The 20075-nt window shown below is 39.4% G+C and overlaps 1 protein-coding gene across 1 annotated transcript; it reads right to left on the reverse strand.

Moving 5' to 3' along the window:
• Window positions 1-8513: 8513 nt before the first annotated feature.
• LOC139744046 (protein phosphatase Mn(2+)-dependent 1K-like) lies at window positions 8514-14071 on the reverse strand. The gene is made up of 5 exons (XM_071654505.1): window positions 13974-14071; window positions 12530-13157; window positions 11673-11871; window positions 10744-10861; window positions 8514-9773 (listed from the first exon to the last, which is right to left on the reverse strand). Exons 2-5 carry the CDS (start codon window positions 13104-13106, stop codon window positions 9516-9518), a joined length of 1152 nt encoding a protein of 383 aa, XP_071510606.1. The 5' UTR covers window positions 13107-13157; window positions 13974-14071; the 3' UTR covers window positions 8514-9515.
• Between the last annotated feature and the right edge of the window lie 6004 nt (window positions 14072-20075).

Consider the following 20075-nt stretch of genomic DNA (forward strand, 5'->3'; position numbering starts at 1 on the left):
AAATTAAATGTGGTCCTTGAGCAGAGGAACCAATACTTTGAAACCTCCCCCCTCAAAAAAAAAAAAATGCCCTGAACAAGGATGATAACATTGATAACATATAAGAGTTCTTTATTTTTAGCACTGTAAGCTATCACAGTACCGGTTGCTTAACAAGTTCACCTGTGTTAATTTAAATAGGGCCTACGCTTTCTTCTTTTGTTCTGCTACATTGAGCCCCCACCAATGCATTCTTATGATGAAGCTGCCATTTCATCATCCTTGTCCTTTGTTATTTTTTTTTTTACATTCTTAGTCCTCATTCAAATCACTATAAAGACTGAAACTCTGTACCCAGCAGCCCAGTCTGAAATCATTCGGAGGTCTCCTTTAAATCCACTGGTATAGTGAATACTTCAACAAGTTGTGGACAATCCACCGATTCACCAACAATCTGATTATGTGAAAGAAGTCATGCGAGGAGTCTTTGTTCTTCGTGGGTAGTCTTGAATGAATATAAGAAGGAAGTCAGTTCTGAGGGTGGTTTACCAACCGGTCTCTGTCTGGAGTGATCGCTCGATCCTCACCAAAGCCGAGTCTTCCGCGTTCGAATGAAATGTCGTCTGTGCATATAGTCGTCTTACAACACTTGTTTGGTCTTCGGAGTGTGTAGCAAAGAGTATAGAAGCTACGCTAAGAGGGTATACTCTCGCGATTTCGCACGCAAACGGGTGTAGTACGCCATGGAGCCCCGCGCGCCCCGCATGGAGCCCAACGGCGGCCATTTTAGTAACAAACCGCGAGTTTCTTAACACGTGAGCCTTTGGAGAAAACCCTACCTTTATTTCATTTTCTTCATTTTAAGGAAAAACACAGTGGTAGAAATATGTTTCAGGCCTCAAAACATCAGCAGAAGTATATTTTCTGTCGATACGTTAAATAGAATTTGAAGAAATTTCATCGCTTTTCAATCTGTAGTCCTTCAAAGATTGTATTTGAGCTGACAAACGCCGCCTATCTCTTTCTCGCTCGGGCTACTTTAGCTCAAACTTTGTGGGACTGCATATTGGAAAATGAATGACATTTCTTCAATTGCATTTTATGGTTAGACAGGAATGGTACTTCTGTATGACAAAACGAAGTCGTAATTACATCTTTTCCCCTGTATACCCCCTAAAAAGGGGGAAAATGAAAGGCAGACAAACATCACTACAGTACTATAAAATCTGGGTTGTGATCACGTAAAATACGCCCTCTATCGGTCATTCAGCTAATGGCGTCAGTTTTTCGCCCATGAGCGTACTACGCGAAATCGCGAGAGTATACCCTCTTAGTGTAGCATCTATTCTCTTTGGTGTGTAGCGCTTATTGTCCAACTCGCCTGTCATGACTGTCGCTTAAATGTCGCACCATGTAGCTCCGTGGTCGCACCCACAAGGTATCTGTGAACCTCCATTTTCGAAGGACATCTCCACCCCGTCCCTCTTACAGAAAAAAAGGGAAATAAAGAGAAGACGGACACAATCATGGGGGGGGGGGGGGGGGGGGGGGGGGGGAGCAAAGACAGCAAAGAGAGCAGGTGACTGTCTAATGACCCAGATACATTATCATTCCTCACTGGGATCATGTGATCAGTGGTGACCAGGGGACCGTTTCATGAAACTTTTTGTCGGTGATTTACACTGACAACTGTTAAAAGCTAATGAAATCCTTGCGTCTGATTGGCTGATAGCAAACTTGTCGGTGAAAACTCCGACGAACTCATTGATGAAATGCCCCCCAGTTCTGTCGACATTGTTAAAGGGGTGGTATAGTTTTGGTTGAGATGGGGATTCAGGTTTTAACTGTGTGTGAGATAATTAGAAACCACTTATATGGAATATTGAAGAGCGTACATTCTGAGAGGAAGTTAAATTTTATTTTATGAAAATTAGGTTTTCAAATAGCAGAGATATCAAAAAACAAAGTGATCTATAAAAGGGGGTACTCACCTTTTATTAAGATCACTTTGCTTTACTTTGTTTTTTGATATTTCAGTCATTTCAAAACCAATTTTCATCAAGTAAATTTTGAAGTCCTCTTTAAATTAGAATTGTATGCTCTTTAATATTTCATATAGGTGGTTTCTAATTATCTCACAAACAGTTAAAACCTGAATCTCCATCTCAACCAAAATTATATGATCCCTTTAACGATAACAACAAATCAGGACACTGGAATTTTTACTCCCATCAACAATGTACATCACTATCACATTTCATTTTGTTTTTCATCAATTTGGGACGCAAGTCGAAAGTACTTAGTAATCAATATATTGATTATCCAGTTGATACGTTGCAAACATAGAGCATATCGAAGTGATGATGTCATGAGTCTTTTGTTATACCCAAATAGCTTGGGTTAGAGCCAGGTGCGAGTATTGTTGGCAACAATAGTGGTCACAGATGTTCGGGTCAGGTGAGGTTGTTTACAACCAGTTTCCATGGCAATGAATGCTATAACATCACCTGTTGTATGTTACTCTATTGTGCACATGGAATACAGTACCTTGTAATTTCAGCATGAATGGTTGCTTGCCGAGAGGGCCATATCTATCATTTGACAGAAACTCGCGGCTCCCGCACAGGATCAAAGTGCGACGAAACATTTTCCAGGCCTTATGGCGAGCATTTTGATGCAAACATCTACAGATTTAAAACAACACCTTACGGGACTGGTGTGTGCATTAATGAAGGAAAAAAAAAACAATCCGTATCGAGACATTCCATTCCTTTGTCCAAGACAGTGGGCATACAATTCTATTTTTAACAAGACAGCTGCCGAGTGCAAACAGTACCACGCAAAAGAAGGAGAAAAAAACAACCCTAAACTCTCAGGTAAATGACTGTTATTTACTTAGCATTTTTCTTTGTGTGTGGTCCATGAAGCTTTACTTCGAATGATATTCTTAGAATGATCACGATGGCAGAACGAAACTATGGCTTGGTATGTGCTATTCTATCATTTTCTCTAATGTTGTGCACAGCATTGTAGTTTGTGTATTTTCCCCGTATTAACAACTTCTCCTTAGCTTTACTTTTCCAAGTAAAACAATTTCCAGCTCATACTATAAAAGTACTCAAGAAAATATAGCAAACGGAAGTTATCTTGTGAGGAGTGTCGTATGAAATAATTTAGTTATGGATTTAACTGAAATAAAGCTATTTTCTCCAAAGAACATCTCTGCTCTCTTTTTGTCATGTATGTGTATGTGATGTGGAGTAATGAAGACTCCGTCAGTGTAAGACCCCAATCCATTCCTCTTTAATTCCCTACCTCTGGCTTTCCCATGAGGCTCATTTCTTTGAATATTTGATTATTTGATCTGATTGTGTTTCCCAAATTCAAAGGCGTTAAGACGATTATTGAGCTTACAATGGCTTAGACAATTCGAACACACAATGTATTCTGAACGCACAGTATGCATTGTACAACGTACAGTGTATGCGTTTTGTTCACAAGTGATTTGACAATCTTTACAACTGATGTAAAAGTAATGTAACACTTTTGATCATTTTATTTCAGAGACATTCGCATGAAGAATGGCACAAAAATACATACGTACCTAGCATTCATTTTGATCGTTATTTTGGGCTCCACCAAGTTGTGTTGATATCGAAGAAACTTGGCATTGAAAAAAAAATCAATGTCCCGAACACTCTTACTCTATTAAAAGCACAATGGACTAACAACTGTTTGTAAAATAATGACATAGAGCAGATAGATACAAAAGACTAGGGAAGGTAAGGGGGAAATTGAGAGAGAAGAAGAGAGAGAGATAGAAAAAAGTGCGTATAATGTGACATTGTGAAATGAGTACTGTTTTGGAAAACCATTACCAGTCCAAAGTCAAATTCTCAAGTTTTGATTAAGAATATCAAACGCACAGCTAAGTGAGCAGCTCGAGCGAAATCACTCGAACGATATACCCGTATTGTGGTGTTTTTTCAAACTTCCGCTTTCACTTTTATCAGAACTTCATACAGTACATATCTGACCTTTAGGAATTTAAGCAGAACACAGCTTGATAGCTGCAGCGCTGTTATGACCCATAGCACACTGCGTTGTACTGTATGTATTACGAACTTTTTCGAAAGTCATACGTAGCGTCAGAGAGCATTATGTCATAATCTATTGCTGTCACATGATTACGAAGTCAAACTCGTCATCAATAGTAATCCATGTTAGTTTTTGTTCTTTTGGGGGCTTCTTTTGTCAATGACTGGACTTTTCCTGAAATGAAAAATTGTCTTATGATTCTTCATAAAGTACATCAAAGACATTAAGATCTCACACACATCTTTGTTCTTCCAAATCTCATGTTCCATTATATCTTTCAAGACAGAATAAGGTGGATAACTTTACGTAGAGGGAGTTCACACTTTGTTTACATCCTGCATAAATCTGCAGAAAAATACCACAAAAAAGATATTACAATAATGTGGTAAAGCTGACCGCATTTGCATGGCACACACGATAACATTTGTTGATTCTAACTTCAGGTTCACATATACTCGGTATCTCCTTAATGATCATTCGCGCGTAAAGGGGTAAAATTGCAACATCTAGGATGTCGGTTCCTTAAAACTATACATTGGAACAATTGAAATATTTGTGAGTGACTGGGTAATATCTAACTATCACCCACAATCACTTGTGTTCGTGAGCGTAGCTCAAATGGACGCACTCTCCAGCACCGGATATTAAATAGACCAAAAACAAACAAACAAACAAACAAACAAATCAATGATATACATACACCAGATATTAGATAGACCAAAAACAAACAAACAAACAAACAAACAAACAAACAAACCAATGATAAGCCTACATGAGCCCGTGTGACATTAAAGAATAGATTGTATAGACCTTGATGCAAGGCAATATATCAAAAAAGAAACAACAGCAACAAAAGACGGCTACAGCCAACGCTACATCGTTATAATAGTAACATGCATACACAGTGTACTGTGTTTGTGGAGGTGTCGTGGCTGAGTGGATAAGAGCACTCGTCTGTGAACATGAGCGTGGTATGGTTCGTGGGTTCGAGCCCATGCCAAGCCCGACACGTTTGCCCTTCAGCAAGGCACTTTATCCACATTGCTGCTCTCCACCCAGGAGTATAAATGGGTACCCGGTAGGATGAGAAAGCTTATGTTGGTTGATCAGCATGTGCGTGCCTGTAAAATGGCTGCGACTGGCTGGAATGCTCCCCAGGGAGTGGAGAATGAGTACTGTTAGTGCTGGTTGGAAATAATGTATCCAGTGACCGGGGTAATAATAGTCTGTAAAGCGCATTAAAACCCTGAAGTGTGTGAAATGCGCTATATAAAAAACCAGCTATTATTACCAGCTATTATGTACTCGGTGAGTTGTAATCACCAGTACGCTGTGTACATTTCTTGTCACGTCTCCAACCCGTTGATACTTTCGATATGCATAACTGGCAGTTGTTAGATAAAACGTCTGTGATTCATGCAATGAACAAATAAACTAATGAATATTTCTGTTCAGAGTGTCTCCAAAGAATCAACATTCACAATTTCCTCACGTTCAAAGGAAAGTGCACCCTACAGAGAGACTCAAATTTTGTGAACTGCAGTGACAATGAGACAGGTGGGCAAAAATTTGGCCAATATCGGGTGCTCATAAAAAAGTAAAGGTCATTTCATAGTCAGCAATACATGAAAAATCCTACTCGATATGAAGCTCGAAAGACATGATAACACTGAGCCCACAACATATTTCATAATGCAACAGTGTCGCAAAGTAATTGCCTTATTCCAAAATCTGCTACAAATAAACTGTGATGCTATATCATCCAATGACCTCTGAAAAGGGAGGCACAGATCACTCACACCCTTTCATAAAACATATTTTCATTGTGTGAGTTTGTTCTTTAGTACACAACTAACAATAAGCCAGTTCACAATTAGCTCATGTGCACATTGGTACAAATGACCTTTCTTTTTTTCTCAGTTGGTTAGGCATTTCGCTCGTTTTCAAAGTGGCATAATATCTACATAAGCTTGCCCGACGTAAAAATTCATGTATTTCATGTTCAAACAAAGAATAAGCTTGTGTATAAACCAGGTGACCAGAATGGTCCGTCAATTTACACTTAAGCAGGCATCCATTTCATTGTTTTGTACTGAATGCATTACAAACCCCTTTCTATCAATATTGCCAAATAGCAGGCTTGCTGCCAGGTGGATGTGCCAGAAAGCATCATTTATAAGGATTACAGGAATAGGTATAATCACGGATGCTTATCTCAGTGAATTTAAATACCAACATGCCTGATTGTACAAATGACCTTGTCTTCTTTTTTCCCCCGTTGTTCTGCTCATGCACAAAGTGGACCTGTGAACTGGCTCATACTAGGTGTTGCAAAACACATTTCCCACTTTTGATCCTTGATAGTTCAAAAACTACATACACGTATCAGATAACCCTGACATTGATATGAGCAATAGCTGAATAGTGCACAATTTTGATGGAGTTAATTTAAAAATGAAAGCATAAATCAGTTTCATTAAATTCAACATTTATTTTTAAGTTAGGTTTCAGACTTTGCTATACATGTATCTTCAACCCTCTAGGCTCTGTACAAAACTTTAATTTTGCACAGGGGTCAATTGGTGTCAACAGACAATGGTCCTGAACAATGACCAGGGTTTGAATGCTCTATTACATATTCATGAGAACTTCCACTATCACAGCTAGTCTTTATTCATCCTGAAATGAAGTGTATGCAAGCACAGAAAACAAGTGCTTACTTTTTTCACGTGCATGCATTTTACCCATTCCCACAAATTCAGACTAGCAGTGCCCAAGGCAATTAGTTATGAATTATTAACACAGCATTCATGTGCCTTGGAGCAAGAGACCAGAAGCCTAGACTACAGAGTTCTGAAAAAGTGGTATTCGTGGTATTCTTGTCTATTGTTCAGGGTCATTGTAAGCACACACTCACATATACATCATTGGTTCCTTGTGTAAAGTTAAATTTTGTACAGAGGGTTAAAATTTGACCAAAATCTGGAACTTAACTTTAAAATTACTCATGAATTAATTGAAACTGATTCATACTCTCATATTTAAATCACCTCCAACTAAATTGTACACTATTCAGCTAGTACTCATATTGCTGACAGTGTTACCTGATGTATAGTTTTCAAAAGTGTGAAATGCTTTTTGTAACACCTAGTAGTTGTTCATTTTATATCATGCCAGAGTAATCCAAGAGAGAGGGCAATTTTGACGTTTTCATGAGATGCCACATTTGGTAATTACGTATTACTGACTGATATTCAAGATGTCATAACTTATACTAATATAGTAAACATCAAATTTCAGTCTAATTTTGCACTGTCTGAGGTAGTCACCTTTAAGAAAAATCTAAAATACAAATGAATCTTAATTTCTCAAAACAGAGAAATGAAGCAAGAGTGGAGTTCGTTTCGCCGAATCGAAACAAAGATGAATCGTTCAGTGCATCCCTCTCAATATGAATTGAAGTGTAGCACACACTCGCAAAAAAAAACAAAAAAAAAATCATGCATATTCACATAAACTGGAGCTCCACAGTAGGATAATCTAAAGGTGTCATTCTACAAGGCAACTTGCCCTTGTGAATCTCTAAGCATTCAGAAAACACCACAAGACTAAATTCTGAATTGTTCTTATGAAAGCTGGCAAGCAAAAAACAACATTATGAAAAATTGTATCAATAAAAACTTCATGCAGCATTACTTTACTGATCAATACACTGCACCCTGTTCCAAAAGACTGCCTATAAAACGAGTAAAATAAACAAACAGATTAGAGAAAAACACCTCATGTAATTTGCTTATTTCATTTAGACCAACATCACTTAAAAAAAACAAAATATTCTCAATTCCACTACTTCCATTTTCTTTGTCTGATTTTTCTGTTACTGTTCTTTTACGTGAGTTAACCCTTTATCAATGCATTTGGCCTGAACATGGGGTATAGTATTCATTCAGTTACTTTGTTTGCACCTGGGTTACACGCTATATGCATTTGAGGTATGCCATGCTTGCATCGTTCTCATTTGAAACAAGATGGCATACAATGATTAATGTCAAACAATGGCAAGCAGGAAGTTCAAACATGTGCAATGAACTGCTGTTCGTAGTGCTTGTGAGGTCTACCGCAAATAGAATTGGAAACAATGAAAGAGCTCCCCTGTTCGCTCCACATGTTTCATGTTCATGGGACACAAAGGGAAGGTCTCTTTGAGGCAAGCATGGGGTTAGAAGGTGGAAACGATATTTTACATGCTCCCTCTATTTCCGCCAAGTCTTATCTGGAGATGGCATATGGCATATGGATAGCTTACAGAGTGTTATCATTTGAAGCTGTAGTAAGCAGCTGGTTCGGAGTTGATCTCCACGACACCTTAAGAAAAAGATTCTAATTCGTCATTTGCTTCTCAACACCATTCTATTTTTGTAGTTTACTAGTCAACATTAAAACATCAAGGTTTCACCACCGGCCAAGTCACTTCAGATTGAATATACATTGTATTGCATTGCTTCAGGCAACTCAGGGTGCGTTCGAGCGCTCTCTTAAAGCGAACTGCACCGTACCGTACCCGCGCCAGAGGAGCGTTCGAACGCTCCTAAAGTGTACCGTACCGTACTGTACCGAGCCAAAAGTGTACCACTTCCCGATGTGCTCCAAAAGCGTACCAAAAGCGTACCAAAAGTTCGCTGTAAGGCATGCGCGTATCATGCGCATATGTCACAATGCAAAGACATCATTCTCTTTGTTCGGGACAGCTGTAAGTAGGTCAAGCGCAAGGTCAATGACTTTCTTGCTGTAAACAAGCGTGACCTTTTCTAACAATAACTGGTGAGGTACGCTTTCTCCACAGAGCGCTCGAACGCTCCAAATCTAGCACGGTATGGTACGGTACGCTTTAGTTCAGTTCGCTTTGAATCGCTTTAGAGCGTTCGAACGCACCCAGAGGTTATAAGTATCATAGTCCTTGCAACTGGTAATTTTTTTCATTATATCAAAATTCAATTATGGCCAAATCATAAAGTATATGTACATAGAGAGTAAATTTGGGACCTGAATTTTTACTTTATTGTAATGATATTTTCATTACAACTGTGTTCATTATAATGGGAGTGCACTGTATTCAGCAAGCAGACGTGTTAACCCGTTGAAGACGAGTCCCAAGTATACTCGGGCAAGCGTCTATGGGAAATGCATGTTGTAGCAAAATCAAACCATCCTCAACGAGTTAATGAAAATTTGTGTGTTTCATATATTATTTTCTAGAAAATTTCTTCCTTCTCAAGTGAAGTGAGTTTACCATGCCACGGTGTCTGCATGAATCATGTGATGTGATGTTTCCTGGAAAAGGTAACAGTGAGGCCAGCTTTCACGAGAATGCATAGTCTCAGTCAAAGTCCTGCCTTGGCACTTCACAAACACTGTGTCGTGCAGGATATACTTGCATGTCACGCCCTTTGCCGACCCTGCCAGCGTAGGCTGTGGACCAGGCTGGGACCGTTATTGCGCCCCCACTGGGCCAGCGGCACCACCACCACGCTGGCGTTGTCGTCGCTGCCAAACTGTAGGGCCTGGTCGGCGATGAAGCTGGCCGCCTCCTGGGGGTTGTGGCAGAGGTTGATGGAGTCGCATAGCTCCTGGTCACTCATGACAAAGTGGACACCATCGGTGCAGAGCGCCAGGAAGCTATCCCGCCCATGCTTGATCTGTTTGAGCAAGTGAAAAAAAATAAACAAACTCCAAACAAATACACAAACTGATGTACTAACAAACAAGGATCCATGTGTAGTAGCAAAGCATGCAGAGTGCAAGTGAAACCTTGGATATACGGTAAACTGTCCCCCCCCCCCCACCATTCCCACTGCCCTTCCTGTAAAGATGTACAAAGATACAATTTATAAGAGGATTGTTTGATACTTGTTATTAGAAAGAATTAGCCCTAAAATAGAGGCAAAATGACCAACAGAAAAAGAAACCTTGTTTCTGACAAGAAGTTTACTGAAACCCTTTGTATGCCCAGGCACTTAGCTTAACTTGCCAGCTTTTTCATTTGCAATCAAATAGCATTCAGTAATCCATCCAAATTTGACCTAGTTGTAAATTAAGCAAGCCCAACTCAGGTGTAGCAAAGTACCTTAGGCCAACAGGAAGGCCATGGTGACACAATAAGGATTAGGGGGATTAGGTAATCTCTATTCACTGACCATAAGTTTCCAGACATCTGTGCATCTGAGCAAAGAAAGAACTGCATGCTTGACAATCAGGGACAAAGCATAGTGAAAAAGAAAACCATGTATCTAACATGTTGGTAAAAAAAACACACACACACAAACGAATCATTTGCTGGATGTAGATGTTTCTAATTTTACAATCATTCTACCTAGTAGCAGCATACTGGTTCAGGTTAGTGATGACTGAGTTTGTGACCTTGAACAAATACTGTATCAGCTTTTATTTTCACGTACAGATATTTTTTGCGAATGAGGTGGTCTTGGACATTTTCACGAGATGTTTTCGCGAATTGTGAAATCGCGGCTATCATATGTGTACTATTACCATAGGGCATGGCGACATTTTTGCGTGTTGTTAAATTTGCGGTTCAACAGTGATTCGCGAAATTCTCGAAAATTAAACCCTCGCGAAAATAACAGCTTATACAGTAGACCCTGCACATACCTCCAGCGATCTTGTCTCAGGGACAGCAATCACACCATACTGCTTCAGTGTCACATCCCCAAAGCTGCGGGTCATTGTCAGGATGCCATTGACAAGGGGCTTTCCAAGACTGTTCCAGCTGAGAAGGAGTAGGACAAGTATGTGAAGAAAATGAAGTATATTAAAAAAATGCCATAAAAATGTAAAATTTTCATGAAAAGTACACATTTGTTGAACATGACACTGACATATGTTGAGGGTGATATCATTCCATCTGCCTTCAAAAGATGCATGCCAACTGCTCTTTTATTATGCTAAACAAATAAAAACATGCTGAATTCTCTTTATACTTTCTTTACACTGCTGTCCCACTGTGACATCACAAATTGCTCTCCCATTGTGAGAACATGAATTGTTGTAGTTTTCTTATCCAACTATGGTGATACCACAAACTTAAAATTTCATAACTCCGAAATGGGTTGTCCAGTTCAGAGATGTACAATTGTATTCTATAATACATGTATTTTGCATCTATTCAAACCACACTTTTATTCTCACAAATGGACTCAAATTCTATTCTTAGAGTGGCTCTTTCATGGACATTTGAAGGGAAAAGAAAACGTGGCAGACCCAAGCAGCCATGGAGAAGAACAGTACCTAGAGGGTAAAATATCAGACCACAGACAGTCCTGGGCTTCTCTCCAGAGGATAAGCAGCTACAGAGATGGGTAGAGAGCCTCTGTCGCTGCCCTACAAACCCGGGGGCGGAAAGGGTTGACCTGATCTGACTTGCCTCAATCCATACATTTTTTTGTTTTTTCCCCTTTAACGTGATGATTCCCAGCACTCAATGTAATCATCCTGACAGTCTCACCATATATATTTTGCAGAATGATTCCTGTGCTGCATTACCTTTTCACTTCAGTATTAAAAAGAAGAAAAAAACTCACCTGATGTGTCCTCCACTCGCTTTGATCCTATCCTTCTCCTTGGAGTTGAACTCCGGCTCATGGTCATTGATGAGCCTCATCGCCTTGCCATTGCGACACAGAATTGCACGGCTGTCACCCACACTCCCCACAACCAGTTCATTGCCATTGCGAATAAGCGTGACTGTTGCTGTGGATCCCGTGTGTTCATAGTCTGACTCTAATTGGGGAATAAAGAAAGTACGTTTGTATCAGTGTCACAGCACTCAGGATCTTTGACCAAATAAGAATTCCACATAAGACTTCACCATTGCAAAGAAATCTAAGTCGCACACATACACAATATACACGTATATGGATGTCAATTCTGAGTGGTGGTATGAAAGATATGAAGTCTTTGACATGATATTCACACTTATTCTTTGACTGTCAGTGATTGAGTTATGGACTTCACTGTCCTTATCTGTTATGGATATACATAAACACAGCCAAACATAATTATGCTCTTTTGTGAAGATGGAATCAACCAGCCCACAAATTTTTGGTGTATTGTAGGTATATGTGTAGGTTAGTCATCGTTACGCACATGATCTAAAGCTCGGGATATTCTTTCTCTTTCAATAATTTGTAAATACAATGGCAGAAATAACAATGTATAGTTCTTTTATTCAATTTCTCTCTTAACATATACTATGTGAAATTTTCTATCATGTGAGTGAAAAAAGCCCATGAAGGCAGTGATGAATACTATAAACTTGTAAAACTTTATACCAAAAGACAATTGAGAGATAGCATTAATCATGATATCATATCACAGTTTGATTTCAGCAATGTGTAATACTTTTAATGGCCGAAAGACACACAAGAGTTTCCCTGACCTGGATAGTGCAGATGTAGATATTTTGTGAGTTTGTTGTTCAGGTCTATGAAGGCATTGTGAAGAACAACCTGTAGACTGTGTTCCCGCTCCAGCCAGAAATTTAGGTGGTGCTCGAGTTGTTGATGTACAAAGTCTACGGCCATAGAGCCAGCATGTCCATCAAAGACTGCCACATACAGCAAGTTTGCCCACAGTTCCTTGATGCATATTCGGTCCTCATTGACCGCTCTCCGTCCGGTCAGCGAGTCCTGACCGATGCGTTTGATGGATATCTTTGGTATGGGAATTCCATGTTTGATGCTCTGCTGCAGAAGTATGGGTTCCTCGATTCGATTGTTCCAGATGCCAAAGTTATCCCAGTTCACACCATGAGCAGGTTTCACCGGTTTGTCTTTATCAAAACGGCCATGGCAACTGTGGAGAGCCCTGCATGATGAAGGCCTCTTAGGAGTGGCAAAACAGGACAAGGCAGACAGGGCTGGAATTGATCTGTGTAGAGGTCTGGAAACCACAGACTCCTTACTGGCTCCCTGTAGCAGAAGGCTCCTACAGCAGACTAGACTCCTCTGCAACATCTTCCCCTTTCATCATCACTGGAGCTAGATGGAGGGTACTGCTATTGAATCCTGTGAAATTTCAAGGATAGTTTGACATCATTGAGCTTTTCAGAGTAACAGATCCAGATATCTTAGACACATCCGTAGTGGGTGGGGTAGAAATGTCAAAGACTTCCGATGGCAAACAGGATTTGTGCCCTCCTTCCATCCCCCCCCCCACCCAATAATTTTGCTATTCCACTCTACCTACACAGCACTAGACCTACAAAAGTGTACCCAGACCTTGTTAGCTTAATATGCACGGGATGCACGCACTCGTACAGCTCAGGTGGTTGTGGGGTACAAATAAGTAGGAGCAGTGTAGCAAGAAATGAAGGCAATCCAGGGTTATAGGGGGCTAAATTATTTTAGGCTTCTAACTTCAGTACAGCCATATCCCCATATATGTATCCCTAGCCCCGGGCGCTCCTTTGTACACAGTTTACTGTGCTGTGGAAGCGCTTTGCCCTGATCTCGTAGTTAATGACACATGTACATATCCCCTGCTAAAATTGAAGGAAAAAAATAATATGATTATATTTCAGCCCCCTATAACCCAGGATTGCCGAAATGCAATGGTACTCTTGCTTGCTCACAAAAATAGCAGCTGCCATAGCAATCAATACATAGACTATAGGTCTAGGCCTCCCGCCTACGCAGCAATACAATGCAAACACAGTAAATTTATGCACCACAAAAAATGATATATCTGGGACTAGCGACATGACACGGACAATTCAGCTTATGTATTTTCTATCTACCTTAATTTCTGTTTGACAATGGTAACAAATTCGACCATTCTACAATAATCATAAAAGTTCAGATAAGCTATTCAAGTGAAAATACCTCATCATCATGGTAAAAACATCTGAACGTGTAGATTATGGAAATTTCCGTCAAGAGCGCTTCACAGCTCTCCACTAACAGCTGATTTTCTGTGGAAGAAGGACCCATCAAAAACATCACTTCCGGTGGTGGGGTGGTACGTGTGGGGAAGTGATGTTTTTGGCTACAAGGGCGGGGGGGGGGGGGGGGGTGGGGGTGCGATGGAGGCGGTTTCCCCTCCCCCCCCCCCCCCTTCAAGATTAGCACCGAGGATTTGGAAGGCGGGGGGGGGGGATGTGCGTATACAGTATACTGTCATGTACATGAAGCGGGTCTCCCTTTCAACCTTTCATCAAGTAAGATCTTATTTTTCAATATTTTACCAAAGTGTGTGAGATCGTTGAATTTCAATTCAAAAATGCAAAATCTCCCGTCCTTGGGAGGGGTATCCCCCTCCCAATCTGAATAATTATGAGTGCACAAGACTTGAACCTACCACCTACTGGTATATCTCAGAAGTTCCCTCATGTACAAGGGGAATATCCCCCTTTAATCAAGCCTTAATTCCTCGCTCAGTTCCCCCAGATCAGTTGCCTTCTTTTTATAATTTTCCAACTATTCCATCAATTTCAACTTTAAAAAGGCAAAAGCTCCCTCGTAAGGGAAGGCTGGTGATAGCACTCTCCAGGGAGGTGAGACTCTCACCTCCCTGCACTCTCCCACACCTTCTCCCTGCTCGCCTCCCCCCTCCCCCCCCCCCCCCGCCTCCCATGACAGCTGGCTACACTTTGAACATAGACAGTTTTCCAAATATGCCACAAATGTGTGCACCTGATCAAAACGTTTCACTGCAATCAGAAAATAATGAATCTCGCTCGTGTAAGATTTATAAGATTTTACTGACTCCATCGACCCCCTCTCGGGATATGAGAGTACAAACATATTTACAATATATGAATACAAAAATATAAGTGATAATGTTCATGTGAAAATAACAGATATAAATAAACATGTTTACGAAACAAGGCCACTACGTGTACACACATTCACGTCTATTTTACTTTCTACAAAACTACTGTCTTTCTTCTTTGGATTTGAAGAAAAGTGAAACATTATAATTCTGACAAATTTGGCTAGTTTTTTTTTTAAATGGCAAGCATTAGCTGAATTGAATAGTTTGGCCATATGTAATGCACTTGGTCTACTGGCCTTCAAGTTTCTTGGTAAATACAATGGTCTCTCTTTGTGGGAAAAGGGACAAACAAAAAGTATAATAAAATTCATCCCCTATATATATCTGCAGATGAACATTTAGTATAATGCAATTCATCTGTCAGGCTTGCATCAAATCTGCCCTCATTAACGGATAATCCATTAGATCGACATCTGAATTTCCTTAATGTAATATATCTTTCTTACACAAGACCTGTATATATACTTCTCAAACATCAAATTATCCTTAAAAATTCTATAATCTGTACAAATTCTATTTGACCATGGTAGCTGCTCTCCACTCTTGACTAAAAACATATCAAAAAGTCTAACTTTTTAAGTGTGTGAAATCCATGCAGCACTAAATCCACCCCCTTGTGCTAACCACACATTCCCTAGCCCTGCATAATCAAAAATGTTTGCTATAAATGATAACCATAGTGCTTTTGATGGGGAGTATGTCTCCTTGTAAATGGAGAAGAAATTTGTAAAGTGTACATGAGTGTAGAAGTATAGGGAGTGTAGGGAATAGGGCTTATCCGCTCCCATATCCTCCTGCTTTGTCTCCTTCTACAGACTTGCTACACTGATTGACAAATTTCCAGATATTCCAACAAAAGTGCGCGCAAGATTGTTGCATTTCAGTTCTAAAACTGAAAAAAAAAGCTCCCTTGAATATGGGAGAGGTATCTTGCCACCCTCCCTGGCTATTATGGTCCCCTTTTATAGACTTAGTAAACTTTTGGGAATGACAATTTCCGAATTTCCACAAAAAGTGTGCTTCAGATCGCTTTATTTCCATTCTAAAACCGCAAAAGCTCCGTCGAGCGGGAGGGAGAATCCCCCTCCCACACCCTCACCCTAAGCTCTACCTCACTATAGACTTTGTACACACACATAGATGATGCACACTCAGAATAAGAGCTATATTCCGTGATTTTAACACTTTCCTGAAAAAAAAAACATATTTATTTCCAGTATTGTACCAGATCCCTGAATTTCAGATCTAAAAATCCAAAATCACCTTCGTGTGCGAGGAAAAATGCCCCTTATCTACACCCTCGTGTGCATGCTTTTTCTGTTTGATTGCTTAACAGACAGTGTTTATGGTATATTTCAGTACCTATTGTAAGAATGAATACAAAAAGTTTATCTAGATTATACTATTTTATGGGCAAAATTAATTATTGTTGAATAATAATCTCCATCAAAATATACTGCTACCCTAAACAAGTGGGACAGTTTCAAGTCGATGAAACACGCAAAACCATGCATCAAATTGCACCATCTACAACATCAAAATGCAATAAGTTCTCACAGTGGGAGGGAGGGCAGCCTCGAACACACCCTCCCCCTCCCCTAAAATATCCTGGCTACGCCGGTTATCACTTCCCGACATGTTGTAATTCCACTTGCAACATGTTGCAAATATAATTACAACACGTCGTAATTATTTGCTATATTTTAATAGAATCACCACATGACATGAATATTTGCTACTCTCTAAAAAAAAATCGAGTGAAAATTTTCACTCTAAAAAGAGTGAATACAAGAAAGAGTGAATTTCGAGTGAAATTGGAGTGAATTTTGAGTGAAAATGCTCATTTTCACTCATTTTGGAGTGACGTCAGGATCACTCCAAAATCTTCGAGTGATCCCTGACGTCACTCCAAAATGAGTGAAAATGAGCATTTTCACTCAAAATTCACTCCAATTTCACTCCAAATTCACTCTTTTTTGTATTCACTCTTTTTAGAGTGAAAATTTTCACTCGATTTTTTTTAGAGAGTACCTTTGGTAATATTCAAATCACAACATGGCGTTGATTCCGGGGTGACGTATATAGCAATTAATTCAAATTACCACACGACGTTACATAGAACTTTGCCTCTAGCCAGAATTAACGTCATGTCGTTATTCGAATTGCAACGTGATCCCGGAAATAACGTCTCGTTGTATTTTTGTTTTGTTTTGTTTTTGGTTTTTTTTTCTGCTTCAGACACTAATGAAGATCGCAATTGTGACGTAACAAGCAATTGGATGAAGTCCAGAATGATAAATTACACCAAATTATGGGAAGAGGATCGCTTCCGAAGAGGCTCGCGACAATTACCAGTATCACCGTCTCTTTTCCCCCTTTATGTGTGTTAGAAGCTATACCCTATATACCCCACTCTATCATCCCTTTTGATGATAGGCCTCTTTCATATAACACAACAGTATATAGTTATATGCATTTGTGTTTGTACTTCTTTTTTCCTCAGCCTTATATAATAGATTAGCAGTTCTTGGCATAATGATCTTAATTGTATTTACTATCTTTCATCGTCTGTTTTTACAAAAGATCTGTTATAAAAGGTTCGATCTGTCTTAATGGGAGACGCTTTTGAAGCACACCTTATTCATTCATTTCTTTGATTCATTTTAATCTCCGAAAGAAGCATGCGAAAGAGTTTTTACAACTTTACAGTTACGTTGTACTAGTAATCATCTGTCTGTCTTCATCGGGTTTTTTTTTCCAGTTTGGCATGTAGCCAGAGTCAGTCCGTCGTTCTACCTGTCTGCTTCTTTATCTCATAATTATAATGTAATCACAGTTTTTAGATAACGCCAATCCCATTTTAATGCGCTTTCCATGACCAAAAACACAAGCAAAGGACCAATAGCAATGTGAGTGAAACAAAAAAAGAGAGCGTCAAAGTAAGGCCATTCCGATGTCAGTCAGTCATATCAGATACGTGTACTAGTATAGCCAGCAATACTATTCCAATAAATGCTGCTGACATCAAACCATATAATTTGCGAAACGGCGTCGAGCTACCGTGAAAACAATACTAATCAATGAATAAAGAAATACATCTCAGTAATCAAAGTAAGTAAGTAAATCAAAGTAAGGCCATTCCGATGTCAGTCAGTCATATCAGATACGTGTACTAGTATAGCCAGCAATACTATTCCAATAAATGCTGCTGACATCAAACCATATAATTTGCGAAACGGCGTCGAGCTACCGTGAAAACAATACTAATCAATGAATAAAGAAATACATCTCAGTAATCAAAGTAAGTAAGTAAATCAAAGTAAGGCCATTCCGATGTCAGTCAGTCATATCAGATACGTGTACTAGTATAGCCAGCAATACTATTCCAATAAATGCTGCTGACATCAAACCATATAATTTGCGAAACGGCGTCGAGCTACCGTGAAAACAATACTAATCAATAAATAAAGAAATTAATCTCTCTTAGAAAAAAAATATATGCCTGGAAGGACGCAACAACCATAGTTCAATAATTATTTTGCCAGATTATTTTTTTTTTTCATCCTCGGCATCCACGTGTTACATAAATATTAGATATCGGTTGGCTATGAGTCAATGAGATGGGAAATATATTCCCCTCATTATGCATGATTTAGCAGTTGTGTCACTTTACATGTATCATACGTTGTTTTCAAGAAAAACAAGGAAAACCGACAGCTGAAGCGGTTATAGTCTAGAAACTGCGGGACTCTAGAATAGACCTATTTCTAAAATGCTCAATCTTTGCACATTTTTCCTATGAAAAAGTTGTTCCCGTTTGTCCGACATAGCAGATAACGAATAATGCAAACTGGATTCCAAGTATTGAAATGCACTATACAATGTACAGTGTACATGACTGTGGGTGGAATTAGTTTGTTACTATAATTATAAGTCGGGGGGGGGGGGGGCGTAGACATAACTGAATATTTCCGGAAACGGGCTTATACATGAATATATAACTGAATTTATTATGACACTGAATTAACCACATAACAATTGTTCATTTCATTTATTTCATTTTAAACAATGCAAAACATTTACATACACAAAATAACACACTATCAATACAATGTAGCAACGCAGAAAAACACGTGAACATCACCAGATGAAATAAAATAAAAATTTGCAGGAAATGGAGGAGACGTGCTGAAAAAACAAGCTTGTATTTTGCAGTCTGCTCGTGGATAAGTTACCAAAAACATGTTGCTTATATAAAAAAAGAAAACGTACACACACATACATACTTGTACAAACAAACATACAAGGAGACTGACAGATAAACACAAGTACGCCCTCTTGTTAAAGAGAAAGAGAGAGAGAAAAAAAAAACAGAGTGAAAGAAAAGAAAGAATTATCTTGGAAGGAGAAACAGAAAGAGACATGAGAACAGGAAAAGAATGCAGGAAAAGGCGTGAAGGAAGAGGAGTTGAAGGGTCTATATCAGCACACGCGATGCACAATAAAAGATGTGATGGATCACCGAGATAAATATAAAAAAAGGAATAGGTAACATCCCCGCTTTGACTGGCTTTTCACTGTTTCACAAACTTTGATCGAATTTGGAATGGTGCATGCGATGGGTGTGTAATATTTGTCGCCTTTTTATGTCAGCTGTTTTTATCAACAAAATCTGGACTGACTATGGGCAGCTACAACAATGGCAACGAAATACGACTTTACAATGCAAACAGCTAGCAGTCGTCAAATTCCCCTCAAATTCCCGTTTATCACAATGCAGTCTCGCTTACAGGCAATTCACCGTACCAGAATATTCACAATGCAATGGACCGCTTTACCTATATAATATGTGCCATTGCGAGCAAGTAAATGCTCGGTAGGAATGTGTGAGTAGAATAGCAAAGTGCCTGCATAAACGACAGTGCTATGCGAAGGAGAGACAGAATCTTGTTTGCAGCTCGTGTCTGAGTAAATACGAGTGACTGACTCTTCAAGCGTAAACTGTTGGTTCACAGTGTATTTTATTGGCCCGCTTCCTCTTTTCTTCCGTGTCTGTCGTCAGATACGATTACTCAAAAAGAAAAAAAAAACACCCTTTGCATTCAAAGAGACATCGACAGTTTTTTTTTAATAAGTTTCAGAATTCCAAC

The sequence above is a fragment of the Diadema antillarum genome, unplaced genomic scaffold (genome assembly GCF_040938485.1).
Source record: "Diadema antillarum isolate AM-2024a unplaced genomic scaffold, OU_Dant_1.0 seq00001131_RagTag, whole genome shotgun sequence".
Lineage (NCBI taxonomy): Eukaryota > Metazoa > Echinodermata > Echinoidea > Diadematoida > Diadematidae > Diadema > Diadema antillarum.